The sequence below is a fragment of the Rhagoletis pomonella genome, unplaced genomic scaffold, assembly GCF_013731165.1.
Source record: "Rhagoletis pomonella isolate Grant_MI unplaced genomic scaffold, Rhpom_1.0 Rhpom_scaffold_00004, whole genome shotgun sequence".
NCBI classification, from domain to species: domain Eukaryota; kingdom Metazoa; phylum Arthropoda; class Insecta; order Diptera; family Tephritidae; genus Rhagoletis; species Rhagoletis pomonella.
Genome location: NW_023458558.1, coordinates 53,625,398 through 53,646,427, shown reverse-complemented (window position 1 = coordinate 53,646,427; position 21,030 = coordinate 53,625,398). Strand labels below are relative to the sequence as shown.

General features: G+C 34.5%; 2 protein-coding genes across 3 annotated transcripts in view; both read left to right on the top strand.

The window, feature by feature from the left end:
• LOC118737779 (cation-independent mannose-6-phosphate receptor) overlaps positions 1–21,030 on the top strand; it is a 196,249-nt gene that overhangs the window by 8,725 nt on the left and 166,494 nt on the right. For both annotated transcript variants that reach the window (XM_036468533.1, XM_036468532.1), the window contains exons 2-8: positions 2,335–2,542; positions 2,662–2,816; positions 2,899–3,050; positions 3,107–3,238; positions 6,564–6,705; positions 6,771–6,886; positions 7,879–7,988. In XM_036468533.1, the coding sequence (XP_036324426.1) occupies positions 2,335–2,542; positions 2,662–2,816; positions 2,899–3,050; positions 3,107–3,238; positions 6,564–6,705; positions 6,771–6,886; positions 7,879–7,988 (1,015 nt within the window). The remainder of the gene's footprint in view (positions 1–2,334; positions 2,543–2,661; positions 2,817–2,898; positions 3,051–3,106; positions 3,239–6,563; positions 6,706–6,770; positions 6,887–7,878; positions 7,989–21,030) is intronic.
• On the top strand, positions 153–1,862 carry LOC118737780 (ATP-dependent RNA helicase me31b). Its single transcript, XM_036468534.1, has one exon. It carries the CDS (start codon positions 327–329, stop codon positions 1,698–1,700), a length of 1,374 nt encoding a protein of 457 aa, XP_036324427.1. The 5' UTR covers positions 153–326; the 3' UTR covers positions 1,701–1,862.

Below are 21,030 nucleotides of genomic sequence, written 5' to 3'. Positions count from 1 at the left end.
TAGTTTTTGTACCTTTTTACATTTCACATAAATACAACAATGCGAAAATTTAATAGTCATCGCCCTTTGTTGTAACTGTAATTTATTATAACTGCGCTTTTCCAAAGGAATTGACAGGATTCCAACATAACATCTGGCAACATTGTTTGTCTGCATGCGTTTTACATTTTTGACAAGACAATTTGCATTTCTTTATTATCTGCTTGGATAGTATTAGTTTTTGTTCTCTGAAGGCTTTGGTGAAAATCTGGAATCTAGTAATATTTTATAACAGTTACCATTTACCGTTGTCGAAAAAAAGAGTTTTACATTAGATTTGAAGAAAAATGATTACAGAAAATACTACGAATATGCATGCAAGTTTGGGGTCAAAGAGTGCGATTAAAGCGCTGCAACTGGTCAAGAATCCACAAGATGACATGGGATGGAAGTCAAAGCTTAAGATTCCGCCAAAAGACAACCGGTTTAAGACGAGTGATGTTACCGATACTCGTGGGAATGAATTCGAAGAATTTTGCTTGAAAAGAGAACTTCTAATGGGTATTTTTGAGAAGGGCTGGGAGCGTCCATCGCCGATCCAGGAGGCCGCAATACCAATAGCTTTAAGCGGAAAAGATGTGTTGGCCAGAGCAAAGAACGGTACTGGCAAAACAGGAGCGTACTGCATTCCAGTTTTGGAGCAAATCGATCACACAAAAGATTATATACAAGCCCTAGTGATAGTGCCAACAAGGGAGCTCGCTTTGCAAACATCGCAAATATGCATTGAACTCGCAAAACATCTTGACATTCGAGTTATGGTAACAACGGGAGGTACAATTCTAAAAGATGACATACTTCGCATATACCAAAAAGTACAGTTAATTATCGCAACTCCTGGTCGTATTTTGGATCTGATGGATAAAAAAGTTGCGGATATGTCACACTGCAAAATTTTAGTTTTAGATGAAGCTGATAAATTATTATCTCTTGATTTCCAAGGCATGCTGGATCATGTTATAATGAAGTTGCCTAAAGATCCCCAAATTTTGTTGTTCTCTGCAACATTTCCGTTAAGCGTCAAAAATTTCATGGAGAAACACTTACGGGAACCATATGAAATCAATTTGATGGAGGAGCTAACATTAAAAGGCGTAACACAGTATTACGCATTCGTTCAAGAACGCCAAAAAGTTCATTGCTTAAATACCCTATTTTCTAAGCTACAAATAAATCAATCAATAATATTCTGTAATTCCACCCAACGTGTCGAATTGCTGGCGAAGAAAATAACGGAACTCGGATATTGTTGTTATTATATACATGCTAAAATGGCCCAGGCTCATAGAAATCGCGTGTTTCACGACTTTCGGCAAGGGCTGTGTAGAAATCTTGTATGCTCTGACCTCTTCACTCGTGGTATTGATGTGCAGGCTGTCAATGTTGTTATTAACTTCGATTTCCCAAGAATGGCAGAAACATATTTGCATCGAATTGGTCGTTCGGGACGCTTCGGTCATCTTGGTATTGCAATTAACTTAATAACCTACGAAGATAGATTCGATCTGCATAGAATTGAAAAAGAACTTGGAACCGAAATAAAACCTATCCCTAAAGTTATTGATCCAGCTTTGTATGTCGCCAATGCCGCAGCCACTTCTACGGAAACTAATAATGATCTTAACAATTCAGCAAATGAAGAGGGTAACATCAGCAAATGAACTAAGATGAGCAATTATTATTTTAAAACTCAACAAACTAAATACTGAAATACAAAACAATTATAGTTTGTCAAATAAATGAAATGAAATGTAATGAAGTTTGGCAAAAAACTGTTTTTTTAAATAAAGAACGTTAGTTCTGCGCAAAAAAACGAAACGAAAGAATTAGTACTTGATTTATTTTGGGTTATGGTACAAAATTGGATCTTTGTGGGGAATGGATTTAAAGTTTTATAAATAGGGTGTTACTTGGCACTATATTTATAGAAAAGATAAATATTCGTGTGAATTTTTTGAATCTTGTTCACTAATTATTTAGTTAAATTTTTGTCCTAATCGAATTTTGTCTTTTAAAAAGGTATGTACATAGTACATATCTTATTCTACTGATATGAGTATGTACCAAGAATGATAGAATGTGAGTATATACATATGTATGTACATATGTAGGTACAGGTCAAATTGTATTAGCGCTAAGTAGTTGCCGAAATGTAAGTAGTATTACTGGTTTTATATCTTATTATAACTAGAATAACCAGCAAGAAAATCAAAACAGAGGAAAACACTACTCAAGAGCATAAATTATTTTGCTCATATTAAAAACTAATAATTTAATAAATAAACTATTTTTCAGATTTTCTCCACTAATGAGTGCCAGTTAACAGAGCCCATTTATGGCCACAAATTCGATTTCAGTGCCTTGCGCTCCGACATCGCCAAAGTGGCAAATAGCAGCAAAGGTGATATATTTGAATACAATATTTGCGGCAATTTAAGTCGCCTCTGTGATGGTAAAAATGTGGCCGCATGCCTCAGGAAAGGAGACAAGGAATACATACTTGGTAGGAATCATGATTCCCATATGTACACATTTATGAATTCATTTTTCTAAACCCAGAAATTTTAATAAATTCTCCTATTTCTGTACATGTTTATATGTTCATATTTACTTTAACTGCAGGTACACAACAGCTACTGCATTATAGACGTGGCAAAATGTATTTTGAATTCAGCGATGGTGCCAAGTGTCCTAGCGGAGATGGCGAGTTAAAGTTGCATGTGTTCGTTGGCTGTGACTATACTTTGGATGCCGTACAATCCCAAGTGACGCAATATGTAAGTGTAAGCTATTTGGTTGAATTGATTTATGATTGAGACTTGCCTGGATCTCGTGGCATTTCTTGATATTTTCTTGCAGTCTAATGATGCATGCACATTCTATATAACACTGGAGACGCCATATGCTTGTTTGCCGGAACCGGAAGAAGTTAAGTCAAATGGATGCATTATACAGGATCCTGTTAATGGCCATACTTATGATCTGCTCTCATTAAGCGACTTTAATTATCGGTACAAATAAAAATAGTTTAATTAAAGGACCATTATAATATCATTTTCTTACGCAGAACGACTGATCGACATGGAAATGCTTTTGTAATAAACATATGCAAGCCAGTATTGTACGGAGAGAATGCTATGTGTCCGATTGGCAGTAGTGTCTGTTTTATTCAACTTAACGCAACTGACTATAATAAACGGTAGGTAGAACGAATATTATGTATGTATGCTTATAAATTAGCCACAAATGTGCATGTTTATACACACCGCTCAAATGTTCCAAGAACGTCATATTTAAAAAAATTTAAATTGCACAAAAACGGTTTTATGATTTTTATTTTGTTTTTTAAAACATAAAAATTCGGCGCTATTCCGATTGTCGGAACGACAGTCGCTCGTCGAAATTTGAGATTTTCATTGCCGTTATGAGCCAACCGATGACATAATCTACAAAAAAATTTTATTCCTATTATCCTTTCGAAATGAAGAAGTATTGAAAACTTGTTAAAATCTGTCGTTAATGTTTTTATCTACGACTCAATTCAACGAACGACTGTCGATGCAAACGACTTACTACAACCAGAATAAGGGTGATTATATCTAAGAAATATAAGAAAGTAAAGTCTTAAAATATATTCCCGAGGATAAAACTGTCCTTAAATTTTGTTTTGGTTCCTTTGATCGAAGATTGATTGTTTTCTTGTTATACATACACCCATATTTGTGAAACAATCGTTTCTGCATGCATTCCTAGTTCAACGTGTTTTTTTTTTAATTATGACGTTCCTCCAAGCCATATGAGATACCAAAACATTATTTGCTATTTTACAAATGCAAAAAATTAATAGATATACATATGTGTTACTGGTCCACAAGGTCCTGCTCTAAAGATGATGGCACTAGGAAACAAAATTTGCGGCAGACCCATTGAGAGTTGGTTCCTATAGCATTTGTTATTCATAAAAATAGAATATGAACTTTGAATTATTCAATTAGCTCTGGTTATAAGAATTTTCAGATTTAAAGTGACCGAAAAATCTTTTTTACATTTTTTTTGAGTAATTAAAAATTTTTTTTGAGTATTGTAAAATCGTTTTACGTAATACTTTAATATTGCCTCATTTAGCCTAAAAGGCTAAAATTAGGGCAGATTTTTTTAGGAACAAAAAAAATTGGCAAATTTAACATGAACATTTCTTCTAATTTCTTTTAATCAATTTTATATATGTATTTGTATACATATATAGTACAGTTGAAGTCGGTTAAAAATACCAAAAGGGCATTTTTGACACGTCCAACCCAAAATATCTCAAAAACTAAAGCCAATTTAATAGTTATAAGGTTATACTAGCAGACTCGGCGAACTTCATCCCGATCAAAAATATTTTTCACCAACAACTCACGTTCACGTTTGGTTTTGTGGTCGTCAGAAGGCATATCCTCCATTGCCGTCTTAAATAACCATGACGAAGTTCCTGCCACTACAATTATCTGGCTCTGGCTGGTGAATCGTCCTCGTCTGTATAGTACAGTTGGTGGCAATTTGAAAATGGGGAAGTATCTTCGATAACTCGACTCCAGCCCCACCTTTCAGCTCTTTTTGTTGCAATAGTATTGCCCCTACCGTCACCAATATACATACATTCCTCGCGAATATGACCAAATTGGATTATAAATACGATTCTTAGTAGTAACTCGATGCAGCACCACATGGCCTTTTAAGTTGCGACCTCAAATACATAAAAAAAAATTAATTAAAATCGTTTTGGTCGGTTAGGAGGAGTTCACTCACAAACACATGTACTGAAGAATTATATATGTATGTATTTACAGATAGGTAAAGGTTTCACTATGTTTGGAAGACGCCATGCCCTCTTTTCCAATTACCCCCACTTTTCGCCATTACTCCCATACTCATTGATTCAAATATCTCCATACCAAGTTCCAGTACTCTACTACAAATATATCTAGAGATATACGGTAGGAAAAATTCGATTTGTATGGGAGATGCAACACCCTTGATATATCGATATTATTATCAGCCTATAACCATCCTTGGAAAGTCTGCAGTAGGTGTTCAAAATTTCAAAAAAATCGCTATAAAAAGAAGGGACTTCTCTTTAATTAGTAAAGATAATAAGTATAGATAAATAGCCAATACACGCACGCTTTGCGGCGCCTTTCGAACTGTAAAACAACCATTCAATTCTATTCTATGTACATATATCATTAATAAGTCCACTAACCGAAAACAAGGCATTCTATATGTTAATCTAGGCCAAAAGCTACCTACGTGTCAAATTTAAAGCAAACCGGACCATAAATACGATATTTACGAATAGATAGGTCCCTGGTCCACTAACCGAAAAAAGGCATTCTATATGTTAATCTAGGCCGAAAGCTACCTACCTACTAAATTTCAAGCAAATCGAGTCCACGTACTGGACAAAGGGATCCTATATGCTAATCTAGACTATCTAGGTACCAAATTTCAAGCAAATCGGACAATAAATAATATTTTTTCGAACGGATCGGTTCTGGTCTACCTTCCGGAAAAAAGTAAATTTGTTTGGCCCCTGACATGGTGGCTGCTGAAAGCTATTTACATACAAAATTTCATGAAAATCGGAACCGCCGTTCACGAGATACTTGATACAAAAAAGCGCCTTCTCTTTATATAATTGGTATAGATGTAGATTTAAATATTAAAATAGTTGGCAACCCTCTTCAAAATTTTTACTTCTGGTTAAGAGAGCCTTTTACTCCTTGAATGTCCTTGAAATATTTTTAATTTAATTAATTAATTTTTTTAGTGGAAGGTGTTGCTCATTTTCTCCATACAAAAAATAATTGTCGAATTACTTTGTATGGAAGAACTTGCGTGAAAAAACATTACCAAAAATCAATGCGATTTTCTAGCGACTTCAAACCTTTCTAAAAAATCTGAACAAAAAGTTGCAAATTAGTGTGCAAATTTAATGAATTTTCCTGAGTTTTGCACAAAGTTTAGAGATTTTATTATTATGTTTTATGGTGTAAAATGAACAATATTTTTCTAAAAAATTATCGAAAATAAATTAGAATAAAGAACTTTGCATATATTGCGAAAAATTCACTGTGCCAATACTTCTGTTCGGCACTGTATGTGCTCTTTTTCTAACTTGGAAGGTTTGTATTTGAAACTGAATTTAGTTTGTTCATATACATATGTAGTCAAAAAAGTTTAAAATTAAAACCGAAATTTTTAACCGTGTATTTCTGTTTAAAAGCTAGTCCAGTCCTCGGTTTGTTTATTATCCGGAAAGGATAATATTCGCAACAACCCTGATATGTATTATGAAATGAAATGAAATGCAGAATAGACTTATAAATCTCTTATTATAATGATGCAGGTATTTTTCAAAGCTTAAAGCTTTGTCATTAAAATTCTTGTCATTTCGATATTTTGAAATCGGGAAAGCAATCAAATATTGTTTACTTTAAAAAGTCCTTTTATTTTAATGGATCTACAAAAAATGTTGCTAGGTTTTTCAACTATGGTAGCGTGCAACCCAATCCAACAATCGAAAACGGCCAGTTGATTATGCGTCTTCCATCGACTACAGCCTGTAATGGAACGGATAACTATTCGTCAATCATACAGTTTATATGTGAGAAAGAAAAGAAGGTAAGCACACTCGTCGAAATGGATTAACAATTTCTTATTGATTATTTTTTTTGTCTTTATTACAGAGCGCGCAGCTATCAATGGTTGGCATTAATGGGTGTGTGTATAAATTCTCACTTACCACGCCATTGGCATGCAATGATTATCCGCCATGTACCACCATAACGCATGGCAGCGAAATGTAAGTGTTCCATGGTTTCTTTAAAATGTAATTCCTCTTAGCTATACATATCCCAGCAAAAAATCGGTAATCTCTCCTAGAACATGTTACCATTCTAGAACGCATTGCCTTATAATAGCCGTCATAGATTCGCCAACAGTTAGCGAGTGGCGAAACGAACGAACTAAATGAGGTACAACCAAACTCGCTATCGTCTATCAGTGCTAGCTAACTTTGTTGTTGCTTTCACATGCAAAATTCTTATTTAAGCGACCGGAACTCAAACATAGCAAGCAGCGAAGTGGCGAATCGAATTTTTTCACTTCAATTAGGCATTGCCGGTAATGCATAGTATAATAACCCACAATATTTTATTTATTTCGTAGCTTTGATTCATTACGTGGAATTCAAAGTAGAATGCTTCATCGTAGTCAGCTGAAAAATAGAATGAATACTCAAAAATTCTTTTTCTACCGTTACTTTCTGCGGAAAAATGTATGTATATATAAAACTGATTTATAACAATTTTAATTAATTTCAATACTTTAAGAAAATCTGTATTTTCTGTTTTCAATTTAATATACATACATAAGTACATATTTATAGGCATTCTACATTAGTTTATCTGTCGAGCATTCTTTGCTACCTTCTCTGGGTTCTGTTTATCCATGCATCTGAATTCGCTTCTTTGTAACGCGTTGTCAATTCGTTTCTCCTCAATACGTAATGTAAAGTGCTGCCCCTTCGTTCCGAGGTAAAGCTGCCGGTAAAGGCTTGCGGCCAATGACATGCATGTTAAAGCAATGTCTTCTACATTTTAATTTCTAAGGTAACCGTGTTTTTAGCTGGGATGTTTATATATTTTATATTTGTACAATGTACATACATACATATTTTAATATTCGTCTCTTTTGTATCTCGCTAAAATGTAACGAATGGCATTTGTTTTGCATTTCCTTTAACCTTGCATATACATAACATACATATGTATGTAAATACAAAAATACGTCCAGACTGGATATGCGTCCGTTGCAGGGTAAACCATACACTTTGTCAATGGATTCAAAAAAGTATACGTTCGGCATTTGTTCGGTTGCGGGTCAGCCGTGTCTGGAAAATGATGGTAAGTCATATTTTTATTTCGTACTGTAAATATATTTCATGGATGTATAAGCATGTATGCATACGTAAAGAAACACTGTATTCAGTAAATAGTGGTTCGTGTGTGAATTTTTTTTATCATGGTTTCGTGCGTTTTTCAAAATTACGTGTCTGAAACAATTTTTTTGAATTGTTTTAGCAATATTCAGAGCAGCAAATACATATAGTCACTAGAGCCGAATACAGGCGGGAGCTCAAAAGATGACCGCGAAAAAAGACTCAGCTTATGAATTTTTTATATTTTTACTTTTTAGTGTAACTTCAAATATTCTTATTTTCTTGACCTTTAGAGAATCCGCCCCAGAAAAATAATCATTTCAAACGTAGTTGTTTTCTCTATTCGTTAAATAAAGTTTGGTCAAAACATTTTTGCGAACATGAGACGTATTTTTTGAAGCAAGAAAACAAAGTATTTTAACAAAATGTTTTGTATACAATTTTTTTTTAATCTTCTAGAACAGACAGATATGTAGTCCAATTTATTAGCTTTTCAAAGATACCAAATTTTTGTAAATTAATTATATCGCTAGCTTAGAGTGAAATGTTGCTAAGTCCACTTTTCATGAACAATTAATTTTTGATGCAGGAAGCAAGGAAAATTGAAAATGCACCGTTTCTGAAAGGATCTAACTACTTGTTTTATTTCTACCCGTTTTATTCCGTGATGTGCAAATTTGCTAAGTCCAAAGTAGTCACAGAAAATTTGATAAGTCCAAAAAAATATGAATATTTTTTTTACGCTATCGAATTCGATTTGTATTGAGGGTTTTGTATGTATATTAGGCTGGGTCGATTTTGTATGGGGGAAAATAAAAGGCATTTGACCGTATTGTAATAGTAATATTATGATGTCTTAGGTCTAAGCCAATTGTTATTGGCCAAGAAAGATTAATTTAAAATGTATCTTTAGCCCGCGCAATTGAATCAAAGTGTATGAATTTTGAGAATGAAATTTTGGCTTGTATTATCTTTGGAATGCGTTCATTGTTATAAACAGGGCGATATATCAAATTAAGGGTTATTAAATTTAGTACCTCACGTTCATTTATCATTTTTCAATAAGTCTAAAAATTTATAAGATATTAAAATAAAAAATGAGAAAACTATAATTTTCCCTTATGAATTTTCAATTCTTCATTACTTCAGCAACCAAGTGAAAAATACAAAAAAGTGAGACGAGATTTATTTCAAACGTTTTAATGCTTTCGGATGTTTATATAATATTAAAATTACCATGAACTTGGTCACGCCGATTTGGTCAGTTTTCAAGATCGTGGTGAATGAAGTCAAACATGTATTGTCAAAGATTAGGAATCGTTTGATAAGTTAATAGTAGTTGCAGCATAAATATAAGTATTTGCATACATTAACATAATACAATAAGGCGTTGTATGAAAGTAGGGGACGTGCAACAAGTGTTTACATAAATATTTTAGTTAATTCCATTATGAGAAAAAGTAACTGTAGATAGGTAAATGCAATAGTCTTTAACATATCCTAGAAAATCCTTTCGAGGACTCTCCAATTGGCCGATATTGCTTTGCATCCAGCTTGAACGAAAAAAGTCACTCTCTGGCATACTTTTCTGTAATCCGGTTCTTTCATTTAAAGGTTCTTTATAAAAATGAAGAGAATTTTTTTTAGAAAAAAACTGGAGATCCACTTAAGTTTTTCGATATAACTTTGGTAAATGTTACTCGATCGGCACGTAATAATTACCAAATTGATAATAATAATAATGATATTATAAGTATGTAAAGTTGCTCGTCAAAACCTAGACCATACGATGTTCTTTATTTAGATCACACCTTTTTTAAAACATTTAATATCGTATAGTTATGTAAAAATATTCGTCCTGGACGTTGTAAAGGCGATGCCAAGTAACAGATGTTCGTGGTATCAGATACTCACCAACCGGTGAAATATTTTTTAAACTTAGGTTTTCAGATCCATGGAAAACTCTTCCTCAAAGATTAGACACAAGTATAGTCCCGTTACAGTGGCCCAATTTGCAGCAACTTCACCAATGCAGACGCCGAATTACAGCAAGAAAGAACGAAGATTTGCAGTATTTAAAAGCAACTTTGCCTAAAGACCATCATAATTTTTACGATAGTTTGCCACATGAATGATTTTTTGGTGTGTAGTTTAGTTTCAGCGAACAATACTATTAATTTAATCTACCAATAATTGCTTGTTCATTATTATTTTAATGTATAAGTTGTTGTTTATAATAAACAAGTTCGCAACTACGTTTCAAATTAAAAATATGTATAAAAAAAATCGCAATCTCCTTTTTCAGAATATTTATTTAGTCTGAACCGAAAATCCCACTAATGGGATCGTAAAAGAACGGCCGCTCTGGTATAGTGGTAAGCAGTGCGCGCTGCCACTGCGCAGGGCCTGGGTTCAAGCCCTGGCCAAAGCAACATTACAAACAAATTTAGAAGAGAAGGTTTATCCTTAACAGCGGTCGCCCCTCGACAGGCAATGGCAAACCTCCGAGTGTATTTCTGCCATGAAAAACAGCATAAAACTGTAAGTCCCTTCCCTTTGTGTGACAACATTAAGGCGCACGCCGCAAATCGGAGGAGAAGCTCGGCCAAACATATGTGTAACCGCCAATCTATTACACAAGGGGAAAAAATGTGAAACAATTTCGTTGCATCAAATGCTAATGCTGTTTTGGATAGACTTTTTTATGCTGATTACGAATCCGTAAGTGTAAAGTCTCCATTGTCAAAAAATCGCGTTTTTTCAATATTTTAGAAGCCAAAGCAAACAAACTAAAGGTGATATTAGGCTTAAATTAAAGCTAGAAGTCTCGACTACTATCCCTGAAAATACCATCCCTGCACCTTGAATTGATGGTCACTTATAGTAATCAGCATAAAAAAGTCTATCAAAAAGCTTTAACATTTGATGCAACAAAATCACTGTTCCCTTTTGTTATTATTATTATTCAAAGCACCTAAACCATTTGCTCTAACAAATTGTTTCTTAAAATTTACCTACGAGAGGGATTTTTCGTATTGTACATATTGGAAAAATTCATCGAAAATTTGCTAAGTCCAACAAACAAATTTTAAGAAAAAATTAGAAAATTTGCTAAGTCACAAAATTATCTACAAAATTTGTAAAAAAGCAGACTTTTTTATTATTTTTTTTTTAGTAAAGGGTAAATGAAAAACGCGAAACATTGCATTCAAAGTTTTGGAAAATACTTAAAGAAAAATACTTAGGAACGTTTTTTGTGTCTCCTGTACAATTGAAAAAAATGGACTTAGCAACTTTGCACTCTAAGCTAGCGATATGCTACTCATAGGCTTAAATCCAGCGCTGTTATCACATGTTTTATAAAAAAAAAAACACAGAAAGAAGCATGTATGTATGTACATTAGACTGCATCAAATTTTCAGTTTTTCCGCCGGTATTACAAAATTAATTTTATTTGAAGACCCACCAAAATATTTTCGAAAAATATTAAGATTAAAGTGAGCTGGACCGATTTGTAAAATATGTACCTCCAAAAATGGGATTTTTTTGAATAAAAATAGTTTCTTAAAGTTTTTTTTTTGAAGAAACTCCCTTCAGATGACAAAAGAGTTTAAGCTAAAAAAATCTGCATAAAAATATGTAAACAAAATTTCAACGGAATCATAGTAATGAGATTTTTGATGCATTTTTTTTTTTAATTTTTCAAAGATTGGTTTAAGAAAAATTGAATAACTGGGCTGAAACTATACCGTTGTGAGGTATCAGTGGAAAGGTATTTTTATTTTTTATACTTCTTTCCAATAAAAACTCATTCCCGTCCCAATTTTTTCTTCAAATGCAATACAACTTAATTCAAGTTGGAATGATGCTCGGTCATCTCACCTTTCTCTTTCATACTTGAGAAAATTCCTTTCCAATGATACGCCATAAGTCTAAATCGGTAAATTTTTGCCGAATTTATTTAATTTTTTCTAAAACTAATTTTTGAAAAAGTTCAAAAACCGCATCAAAAATCTCACCATTATGATTCCATTGAAAGTTTTTTTTCAAATATTTTTATACGATTTTTTAAGTTTAAAGTGTTCTCACGTCTGAGGTGATTTTTTTCAAAATATACTTCAAGAAACTATTTTCATTATTATTCATAAAAACTCAAACTTTTGGTGGTATTTTCAAATCAGTACAGCTCACGAATATCTCAATATTTTTCCGAAATATTTTGGTGCAAGTATAAAAAAAAAATATATTAGATTTTATAATTCCAATGGAAAAACAGTACCGATTTTATTTTTGTATGTGGAGTGATGAGGTCTAATGTAAGTACATTCATCACTGATACCTTGCTCGTACTACGTACATATATACTTTTAAATGTGCATTTTTGTAAGTCACCATAATCGCCTTTTTGTCCACTTCTGGTCATCAATTTTACTTCAATAGTTACTTTTCAATTCACCGAAGGGCAAAATAATCCTCAACAGTCTCACTCTAAACTTTGCAGGATTTGAGGTGATTGCAAAAATAGGAGGGGAAATAAATATGTAAAAATGTACACACATACATACATGCCTATAAATGCCTTTACAAGGAAAATTGAAATTGCTGATTTTTATGGCTTTTCGGTTGAGTTGGCCATGGTGAGAAGCGACACAAATCATGACACCTCATGTTGGAGCAAACTGAGCCGCACTTGCAGGTTAACCGCTAGAGAAACATCCTTAACGCTCTTGAGTTATGATGTTCTTGCAGAAAGCGAGCGTTGTGAGAGCATGCAGCTGTGTAATTTACATATTGGAGTAGTAGGTGGGAGGTATTTAAACAATATCGTTGATTGAAGAGATTGGAAGTAATGGTATAGGGGAGAAGAAAGGAAAATCAGCGCAAATAATTGTTTTTTTTTTACGCAGACTCTTGCCCAGAAAAGCTTTGATTTATCAATTACCTTGTCTATTCAATCAAGGTGGGAAATTCATAGAATCGCTCTGAACCTGAGTTGAAACAGAAGTAAATGTAGTGGCTACTGTTCTTCGGGACTCAGAAGGCATCATACCGGTCAATTTTAATGATAAATGCGTCAATACTTTAAGATAATACTCTGCTAATAGGTGGCCGCCGTATTCGAGTGGTTATATAGATTGAACACTACTACTCACCTCAGAAATGGTTGTACGCGTGGGCTTGGGACTCGCCACATAAAACAAAAACAAACATCCAATGAAAATAAGAAAACACGCCTCGAAGAACTGCCCTTGCAAACGTTGACGACTCTTACATACAAAATAAGTACTATGATTAACGGATATGCATCTGGATAGTTAAGGTGCGTGTACTCATCTGCTGTTTGCCGTAGAAAAATACCAGGCTGACATCACCGAAGTTGAGGAAATGCGATAGACGGGGCACGGCTTCAACAAATTCAGCCTTCATGACAACACACCAACAATGGAGCGAAGCTGATCGACTTTGCCGTGGCACGGGACATGGTTTTAGTTGTACCAGACAGCAGCATCGAAACATCCACAAAGCCACTTTGGTGTCCCTGATTAAAGAACGAATAAAAAGGGAGATCACGCCATTTGCGCCAACTATAGCGGAATAAGCCTTCATAATATTGCGTACAAAGTCCTATCTAAGATACTGTGTGAAAGACTGAAGCCGTTCACGAACCCCCGAAAACACGAAACAGGGCCGTAGATCTTGCATAGAATAGTTGTCTCGAAAGCCCCCAAAGTCTTCTCATCTTTGTTCGACATCGTCCAAGTTTCTGCGCCATATAAAAGGAGGGCATAATGAGAGATTTGTAGAGCGTGATTTTCGTTCGTCGAGAGAGGGCTCCGTTTTTCAATTGCCTACCGAGGCCAAAGTAGCACCTGTGGCAAGGTGGACAAAGTCCTTCACTACTTCAAGGTTATATCTGCCAACAGTGACGTGTGTCCCGAAACGCGTGGACTCTTTATATGTTGCCAGGAGGTACTTTGTCTTGCCCTCGTTCACCGCTAGATCAACCTATTTAGCTTCTTTTTTTTTTTTAACTGGAAAATGCTGCGGTTACGTCCCTTTGTTTCAGAGCTTGGCAGCCATACATACAGTGGATGAAAAAATTATAGCCGAACCACTTTTTGCCAAGTTTTAACGTATTATTTTTGTTGTTATTGAACTCTTATTGTTTTTTTTATAAAAATATACATAGTTCAATCTTTAACAAAACCCGTGTAAATAAATCCAAGTTTCCAAATTAGTGCAATATTAAAAAAAAAAATTCAACAAACTTTCGTACAAATTTCGGACTTTTTAAAAATTCTAAAAAATCAAATGAAATTTTTAGCCATTTGAAACTTGTACTTTATTCTACTAGAATTCAATGTGCTACAAAATTGCATACTCAGAATTTAATTAAAAACATCGAAATTATAACGATAATTTATTGAATTTTTTTAAATTGCATAAATTTTTAAGGCAGTGCTACATTTGTACATTTTTATATTGGGCTATTGGTAAACAAAAATGGGAAAGTTTTTTTTTGTAGTCAAAAGATTGGTACAATACAGCGATGTTCTATTGAAAAATTTTAACAAATTATTTTTGGTGATTGGGATAAAGATAAATAATTTGGGTGTTCATACCAAATTTTGGCAAATACCCAATCTACCCAGAATGAACTATAAAAAAAACTAACCAAAATTAAATAACAGCAAAAATAATACTTTAAAACTTGTGAAAATTTGGTGCGGCTATAATTTGTTCGACTACTGTACATAAGTTTACAATGATTACTCGGCCGTGCTATCATAGTAGCACAATGCCACTAAGCGAATTTTAAAATTTTCAGGCAATAGCCTCATATGATTATCGATTATATTTTTTTGTTGTTTCCTCGTATGTTGGCTAAACGGTGGTTATATAAAGTTGTCTGCCTCGTTTATAGGGATTTCAAAGCCATGATAGGGACATCGGTAGCTGTCACATTTTCTTCAATAGTGCTTTGGTTGAGGACTCAGCTGAAAGTCACGGTGAGATGGCTCAGTTATGCAAATGCCTTGTCAAATTTGGTTTGGAGATAAACCAGTTTCGGCGTTGTGCCATCTTCAGTGTCACTTTTCGTTCTGAATAGTTCGTGTTTCCTTCTGCTTTTATGTATTCGTGTTACCATCTATTTTTACTGTCATTAGGTCATCGTTCTACAATACATCATACTCCTACCCTATCGGAAACACAAACCACCAAAAAGAAGCACGCAAATGACCTCTCCCGTCGCTGTGAAACAGTTCCACCTTCATAAAACACCCAACCTCTTCTTTCAGAGACTCCTTATTTAAGGACAAGACGACCTGAAGCCGGAAGCCAAGGACTTGCTCGTGGTCTGACTAAACAAATTATTCCAGTCCACACCCTCCAACCTAGCCGCAAGGTAGACAGAGCCTATATGTTTGCAACGGCAACCTTGTATAACGCCACCAATCTCGGATCCTCACAGGCGACCACTGTTACGTGGCCCTGGTACCAGCTAGCGCCTTGCCAGCCAGAAAAGTCCCTGGGTTCTCCAGCAGATCATAAAAAATGTCGTTCATCAATGCTGCCTTTGACCATCTCCACTGGTCGTTCGGTATGGACCCGATCGTGTTGCCTCGGTCCAAAAGCTCTATGAAGATTCGGTCCTTCGCAATCTCGCCGCCTATTTTTCCTCCACCGACATTTGTCACTGTGTTGGGGTCTGAAGTTTAAGGAGAGTATGGTAAACTCCGCACAGGAAACTGGGTATGCTCCAACCGGTTATACCGGTTTCTACAGAGCCGCCCTCTTAGTTCAAGCTGATAGGGAAGACCCTAAAGAGGCCACCTTGTTATCATTAAAGCCTCAACGCCACGCCAAGCAGACCAACATCGACGAGGCATAGGTTGTAACTTTCACACCATTAATCGGTTGTTTACATAGGCACTTATCCGACTGGAAAGTTTAACACACAGTCGCATTTCCATTGTGGTTGAGCTTTGTTCTTTTTTTGTATTCCAATGCCGGCGGCGATTGTAGGTTTTCTATATTGTGATGCATTGTAAGTGCTTTGATCTTTGTGCGTATGTACAAAAATACATACAGCGTATTTCACTTGGACTATTGACTGTGGTGAGCGGTGGTGCCAACGAGCAAGTATTTACATAGCGCTTTGGTGGACATTTTTTATTTTTCCGTTAGTTATTTTCCGTAGGGCTATTATTTGATAGTAATTGTTGTTTTTAAGGCTGAGTCTGACGATTGCCCAAAACCTTGAGAACCATGAGAAAATATTGGGCTTTGTCCCAATATTGATAACACCTTATTAAATTTGTCAACTTCAGTTTGTATGTATTGCACCAATCCACTACAATCTAATAGCAAACACACATCGACTGCCATCGTTTATCTCGCTTCCGACACAGAATTGTTTTCGTACAATATTACGCAAAAAAGCTGTAAATTTCGTACTCGTTCGTTTTTAGGAATTTCGAAAGTTCGAAGTTACGATTCGGATTGCAGCATACCATTCGACGATTCGTACCTAAATCCGAATACGAAAGTGTTGCAGAATAGGGGTGTTGGTCTCAAATTTTGTAATTAAACGGCTGATTGTCGATTCATTTGGCGCATTATTGCGACCAAAAATTTAACGTAATTGGCGAACTGTTTTCGCAACACTTTCACCATTTTTATAATGTGTTTTTACAATAATTAAACGTCGTTCGTTTGAATACTTCTCCATATTCTTAAATCGCGTCGTCTGCACGTGACAACTGTCAAAAAAAAAAAAAATCACTCTACAACTCGTTATAACAAAATGGCGGCAAATTTAAATCCGGCCAAACAAACTTTTCTCCGTGAAAGTTGGTAAGGGAGCTTTTTTTGCAAAACATTCGTGCCAGAATAAACAAAATCCTCAAACTATTTTGCCTACGTGTCTTTCACTTGTCTTACCAATGACTAACAATTGTCTTAGTCAGAATTGCCCTGTTAGTCTCGAAATGATTTTTTTTTTTTAAGAATGCGTTCTAATATTTTTATAACAGTGGCTAAACTTTACACTTTATTTCTCATGCTCAATCGAATTGTACAACAAGTAATTTTTAAGCAAAAACAAAACTGACTTCAATTTGCATGCAAAATTTTAACAGTACGTCAATTTCTGCATGATCCAATGATCGGATCTAAACCATATTAGTAAGGGACAACGTTGGAAGTACCACCCTGCCTCAAAAAAAAAACAAAAAAAAATGTGGAATTTGATTGCTGATTGCTTGCCTTTGAGCCTTAATTAAGCCTTTTTACAAAAAAAGTAACCTCTCCTATGTTGTATCACATACGTAAAATATAGCATTATAGAAAAAAGTTAACATTTAAAAAATTAGTTTTGTCAGAAAAACCAGCATTTCGACAATTGTGCAACCGTGCGATTGCTAAAAAAAAAATTCTGTAAAATTTTTATATTTTATTCCAAAGGCCCACAATGCAAATTTGTACAAATCGTGTGAACCGGCCTTTATAAGAGAATGTAAACTGTAGCAAAGAACCTACTATTGCGTATTGTGTTACTATGGTCCAGCATACATATGTATGTGTTTTCCAGCTCCAAAGAGCGCTTATCTTTGATACTGTTAAAAGCGTGTCAGACGTGGCAATATATTTCGATGCAATAAATTTCGGAAAGGCTGTCAAATTGAGAAATCAGTTGCATGAGCAGTCACACCTTGCATGGAAAGTGTCTTTCGAAAGAGGTTTTTATTTCCGAACGGCGAATTGCAGGAAAAATTTCTGAAATCGCTTTTTGGCTGTTCACACAGCGAATGAGTTTCTGGCAATCTTTCTCGATACTAAAATGCAACCATGAGCGGTGGGGTTGTCGTTTGTTTGCTATTTCTCTTGTAAAAGCGAGAAAATATAGGTTATAATTAACATATTTGCCGTGTAAACAATAATTTAACGATTAAGTATATTAAGCAAAATAATATATTTCAAGCATTTTTGATATTTAATTCAACAATATTTTTTATCATTTTACACAAATTCACGATAAGGGCCACACGGCAACACTCGATTAGTTTGACAGCACTTGCAGAAGAAATTAAAATTGCTAGTGCAGCACGAGCAAGTTGAAATATATTTCCGAAATAGATTTTCGCTCTTGCTGTTGCAGTCCCACCTTGCAACTTTTATTTCTGAAACTAATTTCCGAAAGGGGACAGAAAGATCTTTCTGGCTGTTCACACATCGAAATAAAATTTCTCTTTCTCAATTTGACAGCGAATTGCGTGCGAAAGACGGAAATATTGCCACGTCTGACAGGCTCTTTAGTTGCATAAATCTCACAGCTTTCTTTTCTCAATATGTAACTACATATTTATAAATGTTTCTAACGCATACACACATAGTTAGTTTGCCATTTGTACATTGCCTTTGCTTTATTGCTAGCTGTTTTTTCTCCTTTCTTTTTTTTACGTACAATTGGATAGCAGCGTTCATCACTGAGTGTTTGCGCTCAATTTTCTATTCTAGCATGGCTACTGCCGCCATATTCATTCTGCCTTGGCGAATTTTTCCTGCCTATGGCAGTTGCCATAAATATAGACGCTGCCCAATCGGATGCGTCGGTGGTTATTGTTATACACCGTTATTTGAGTTGTTGTTGTTGCAGTAACTCCCTTTTACGGTCTATTAATTGTAAATTCAGGACACGCTTTAACAAATTCGCATTTTGTACGCGTTTGATGGATAATAATAAATAAATACATTCAATGTGTGTAGATGATTGCACTTACATATATTATCACATGTGTACATATGTTCATATGTATGTATAACTACATATTTGTATGTTTGTATCCACCTAAATTCATTAGGGTGATGAATATTTTATAGAGAACTATTGACCTCCCAGCATGAAATAATTAGCTTCTTATTTTTCCCCCAAAAACCCTACTTCTGACAGAAATATATTCCTTACCAGTAACTTTTCTTATGTAAAATATCCTTGGTGTCGGTAAATTTCTGGTAAAATTTTCGGGCGTTTTTCATATCACTCAGCATTCCAAACTCTTCACCTCTCTCGTTTTATTACCGAAATGGACTTTCTTCATCCTGAAGGCTGTGAGATCGAAATACATATGTATGTGTAAAAGTCTATGTAGTATTATCGACGAGTAATAGAAACTGAATGAAAATAATAGGTTTGTATAGTAACAAATATTTAGTCAGTACTAATTTGTACTGGAACCTGCAAATTTTTACTGGAAAAGTGTATGATAACCCAAAAAATTTGCAACAGAGCACTGAATCGAGAGCGTAACAACACGGGAGAGCTGCAAATTCTTGCTAGTGAAATTTTTACTAGCAGAAATAAGTTAATAGAAGAAGAATATCAAAAGCCGCCATTTGTTGAATTGGTTTAGCACAAACAAAAGTAAAAGGAGTGGAAATCAAAATATTGTGACTATGTAAGAGCTTGTGTGTAAAGCAAAGAGTTTAACTGGAGGTAAATCCTTCAGTTAAGCACATCGACTGCTTTATCGATCACATGTTATAGAATGGGTGTCGATAACGTCGATAAAAATGTTGAACTGGGAGTTAGAATTAACTAGACATGGTGCAAACGGCCCTAAGACTGATTTATAAATAGTAAAATATTTACAGAAGAATGTCAAAATAGTGCAACGACTGTTCACTTGCAAGTTTTTGCTAGTTTTGTCTTCATTAACTTTTTCTGCTAGTTTTCTCTTCTTTTCAATTTTACGCTCTCGCTGCAATGTTTTACTGGAGAAGTTACTATACAAACCTAATGTTTTTCACATATACAGTGAGCGTCAAAAATATGTATGTATATGTATTTATTTATTTATATTTTCCGTACCAAATTTTTGTTACTTTTTATAAAAATATAGTTCATTCAACAGCAAAATCCAGAAGTATCTTTTTTTTTAATTTCGTATAGAACTCGGGGCGAAAAAGCAAGAAATTTTCATAGAATTATCAATTCCTTAATTCGATTTCGAAATTTTGAGTAGGCAGTTTTTTTGTAACCCAAGTGCAAGTTTAAAATCACTAAAAATTTTCGTTGATTTTTGATAATTTTTTTCGCTGATTTGTGTTCATGCCTTATGTGTAAGAAAACTCGATTTCCTTTTGTAATAAACCTGTAGGCATTTCGTGTAAATGACATTCATTTTGAGTTATAAAAACACGTTTTTAAGTACGTTTATAAAGTTAAACTCTGATCTTTGAATAAGTTTTAGACTTTGAGATCTTAGTCCCGATTCAACCGTTGCACCGAAGACCGCTTCTTTGCCCCGCTGTTTTGCAAAAATTTTATGATTTCGAAAAAGTTAGTACAACCTCAGCTACAAACTTGTGCATACATATATACATAAATGTGTGTTCTCCATGGATACACATGTGTCTATTGTATTGCCACACAATTGCGCGCATCTGTCGACTGACAGTAAAATTTATTACCTCTTAGCTGCTTGTCAACACATAAATCTCTTCAATTACTATTGGTCGTGATATTATTCCAATAAGTCTGTACAAAAATACGAGTACGACTATTTCATATAAATAAGTTAGCGATTTTGACATTTAATTTCATCGGAATTTCTAACTCTCATAAAATACTTAGTTATTTTGATATATTTTTTTCTACCTAAATATATATTAGATATTAATATCATAGACCATATACACCGAGACCTACATATAACGTGGTCTATAGTGCATGGCCCTTCATCATCCTATACAGTTATTTTTTTTTAGTGTCACTCCCTTCTCTCGCCAGAAAAAAAAAACGCTAAAGCATTCTTGCATTTATATCAATAAATGGAGTCAGAAATAAGTTCATTAAAAAAAGTCAAGTATTTGAACAGTTTTAGGCTTAAAACATTTATTTAGGCGAAAATGTACCGAAATTGTCATTCGAAAAAATCGTAATTCTTTTTTTTTGATAACTTTGGGAAGTTTTCAAATAGAATATTCATATTAGAGGAAATAAA

What these genes read in the sequence shown, in the direction of transcription:
- LOC118737780 (XM_036468534.1), top strand. Translation starts at nt 327, where the DNA reads ATGATTACAGAAAATACTACGAATATGCATGCAAGTTTGGGGTCAAAG.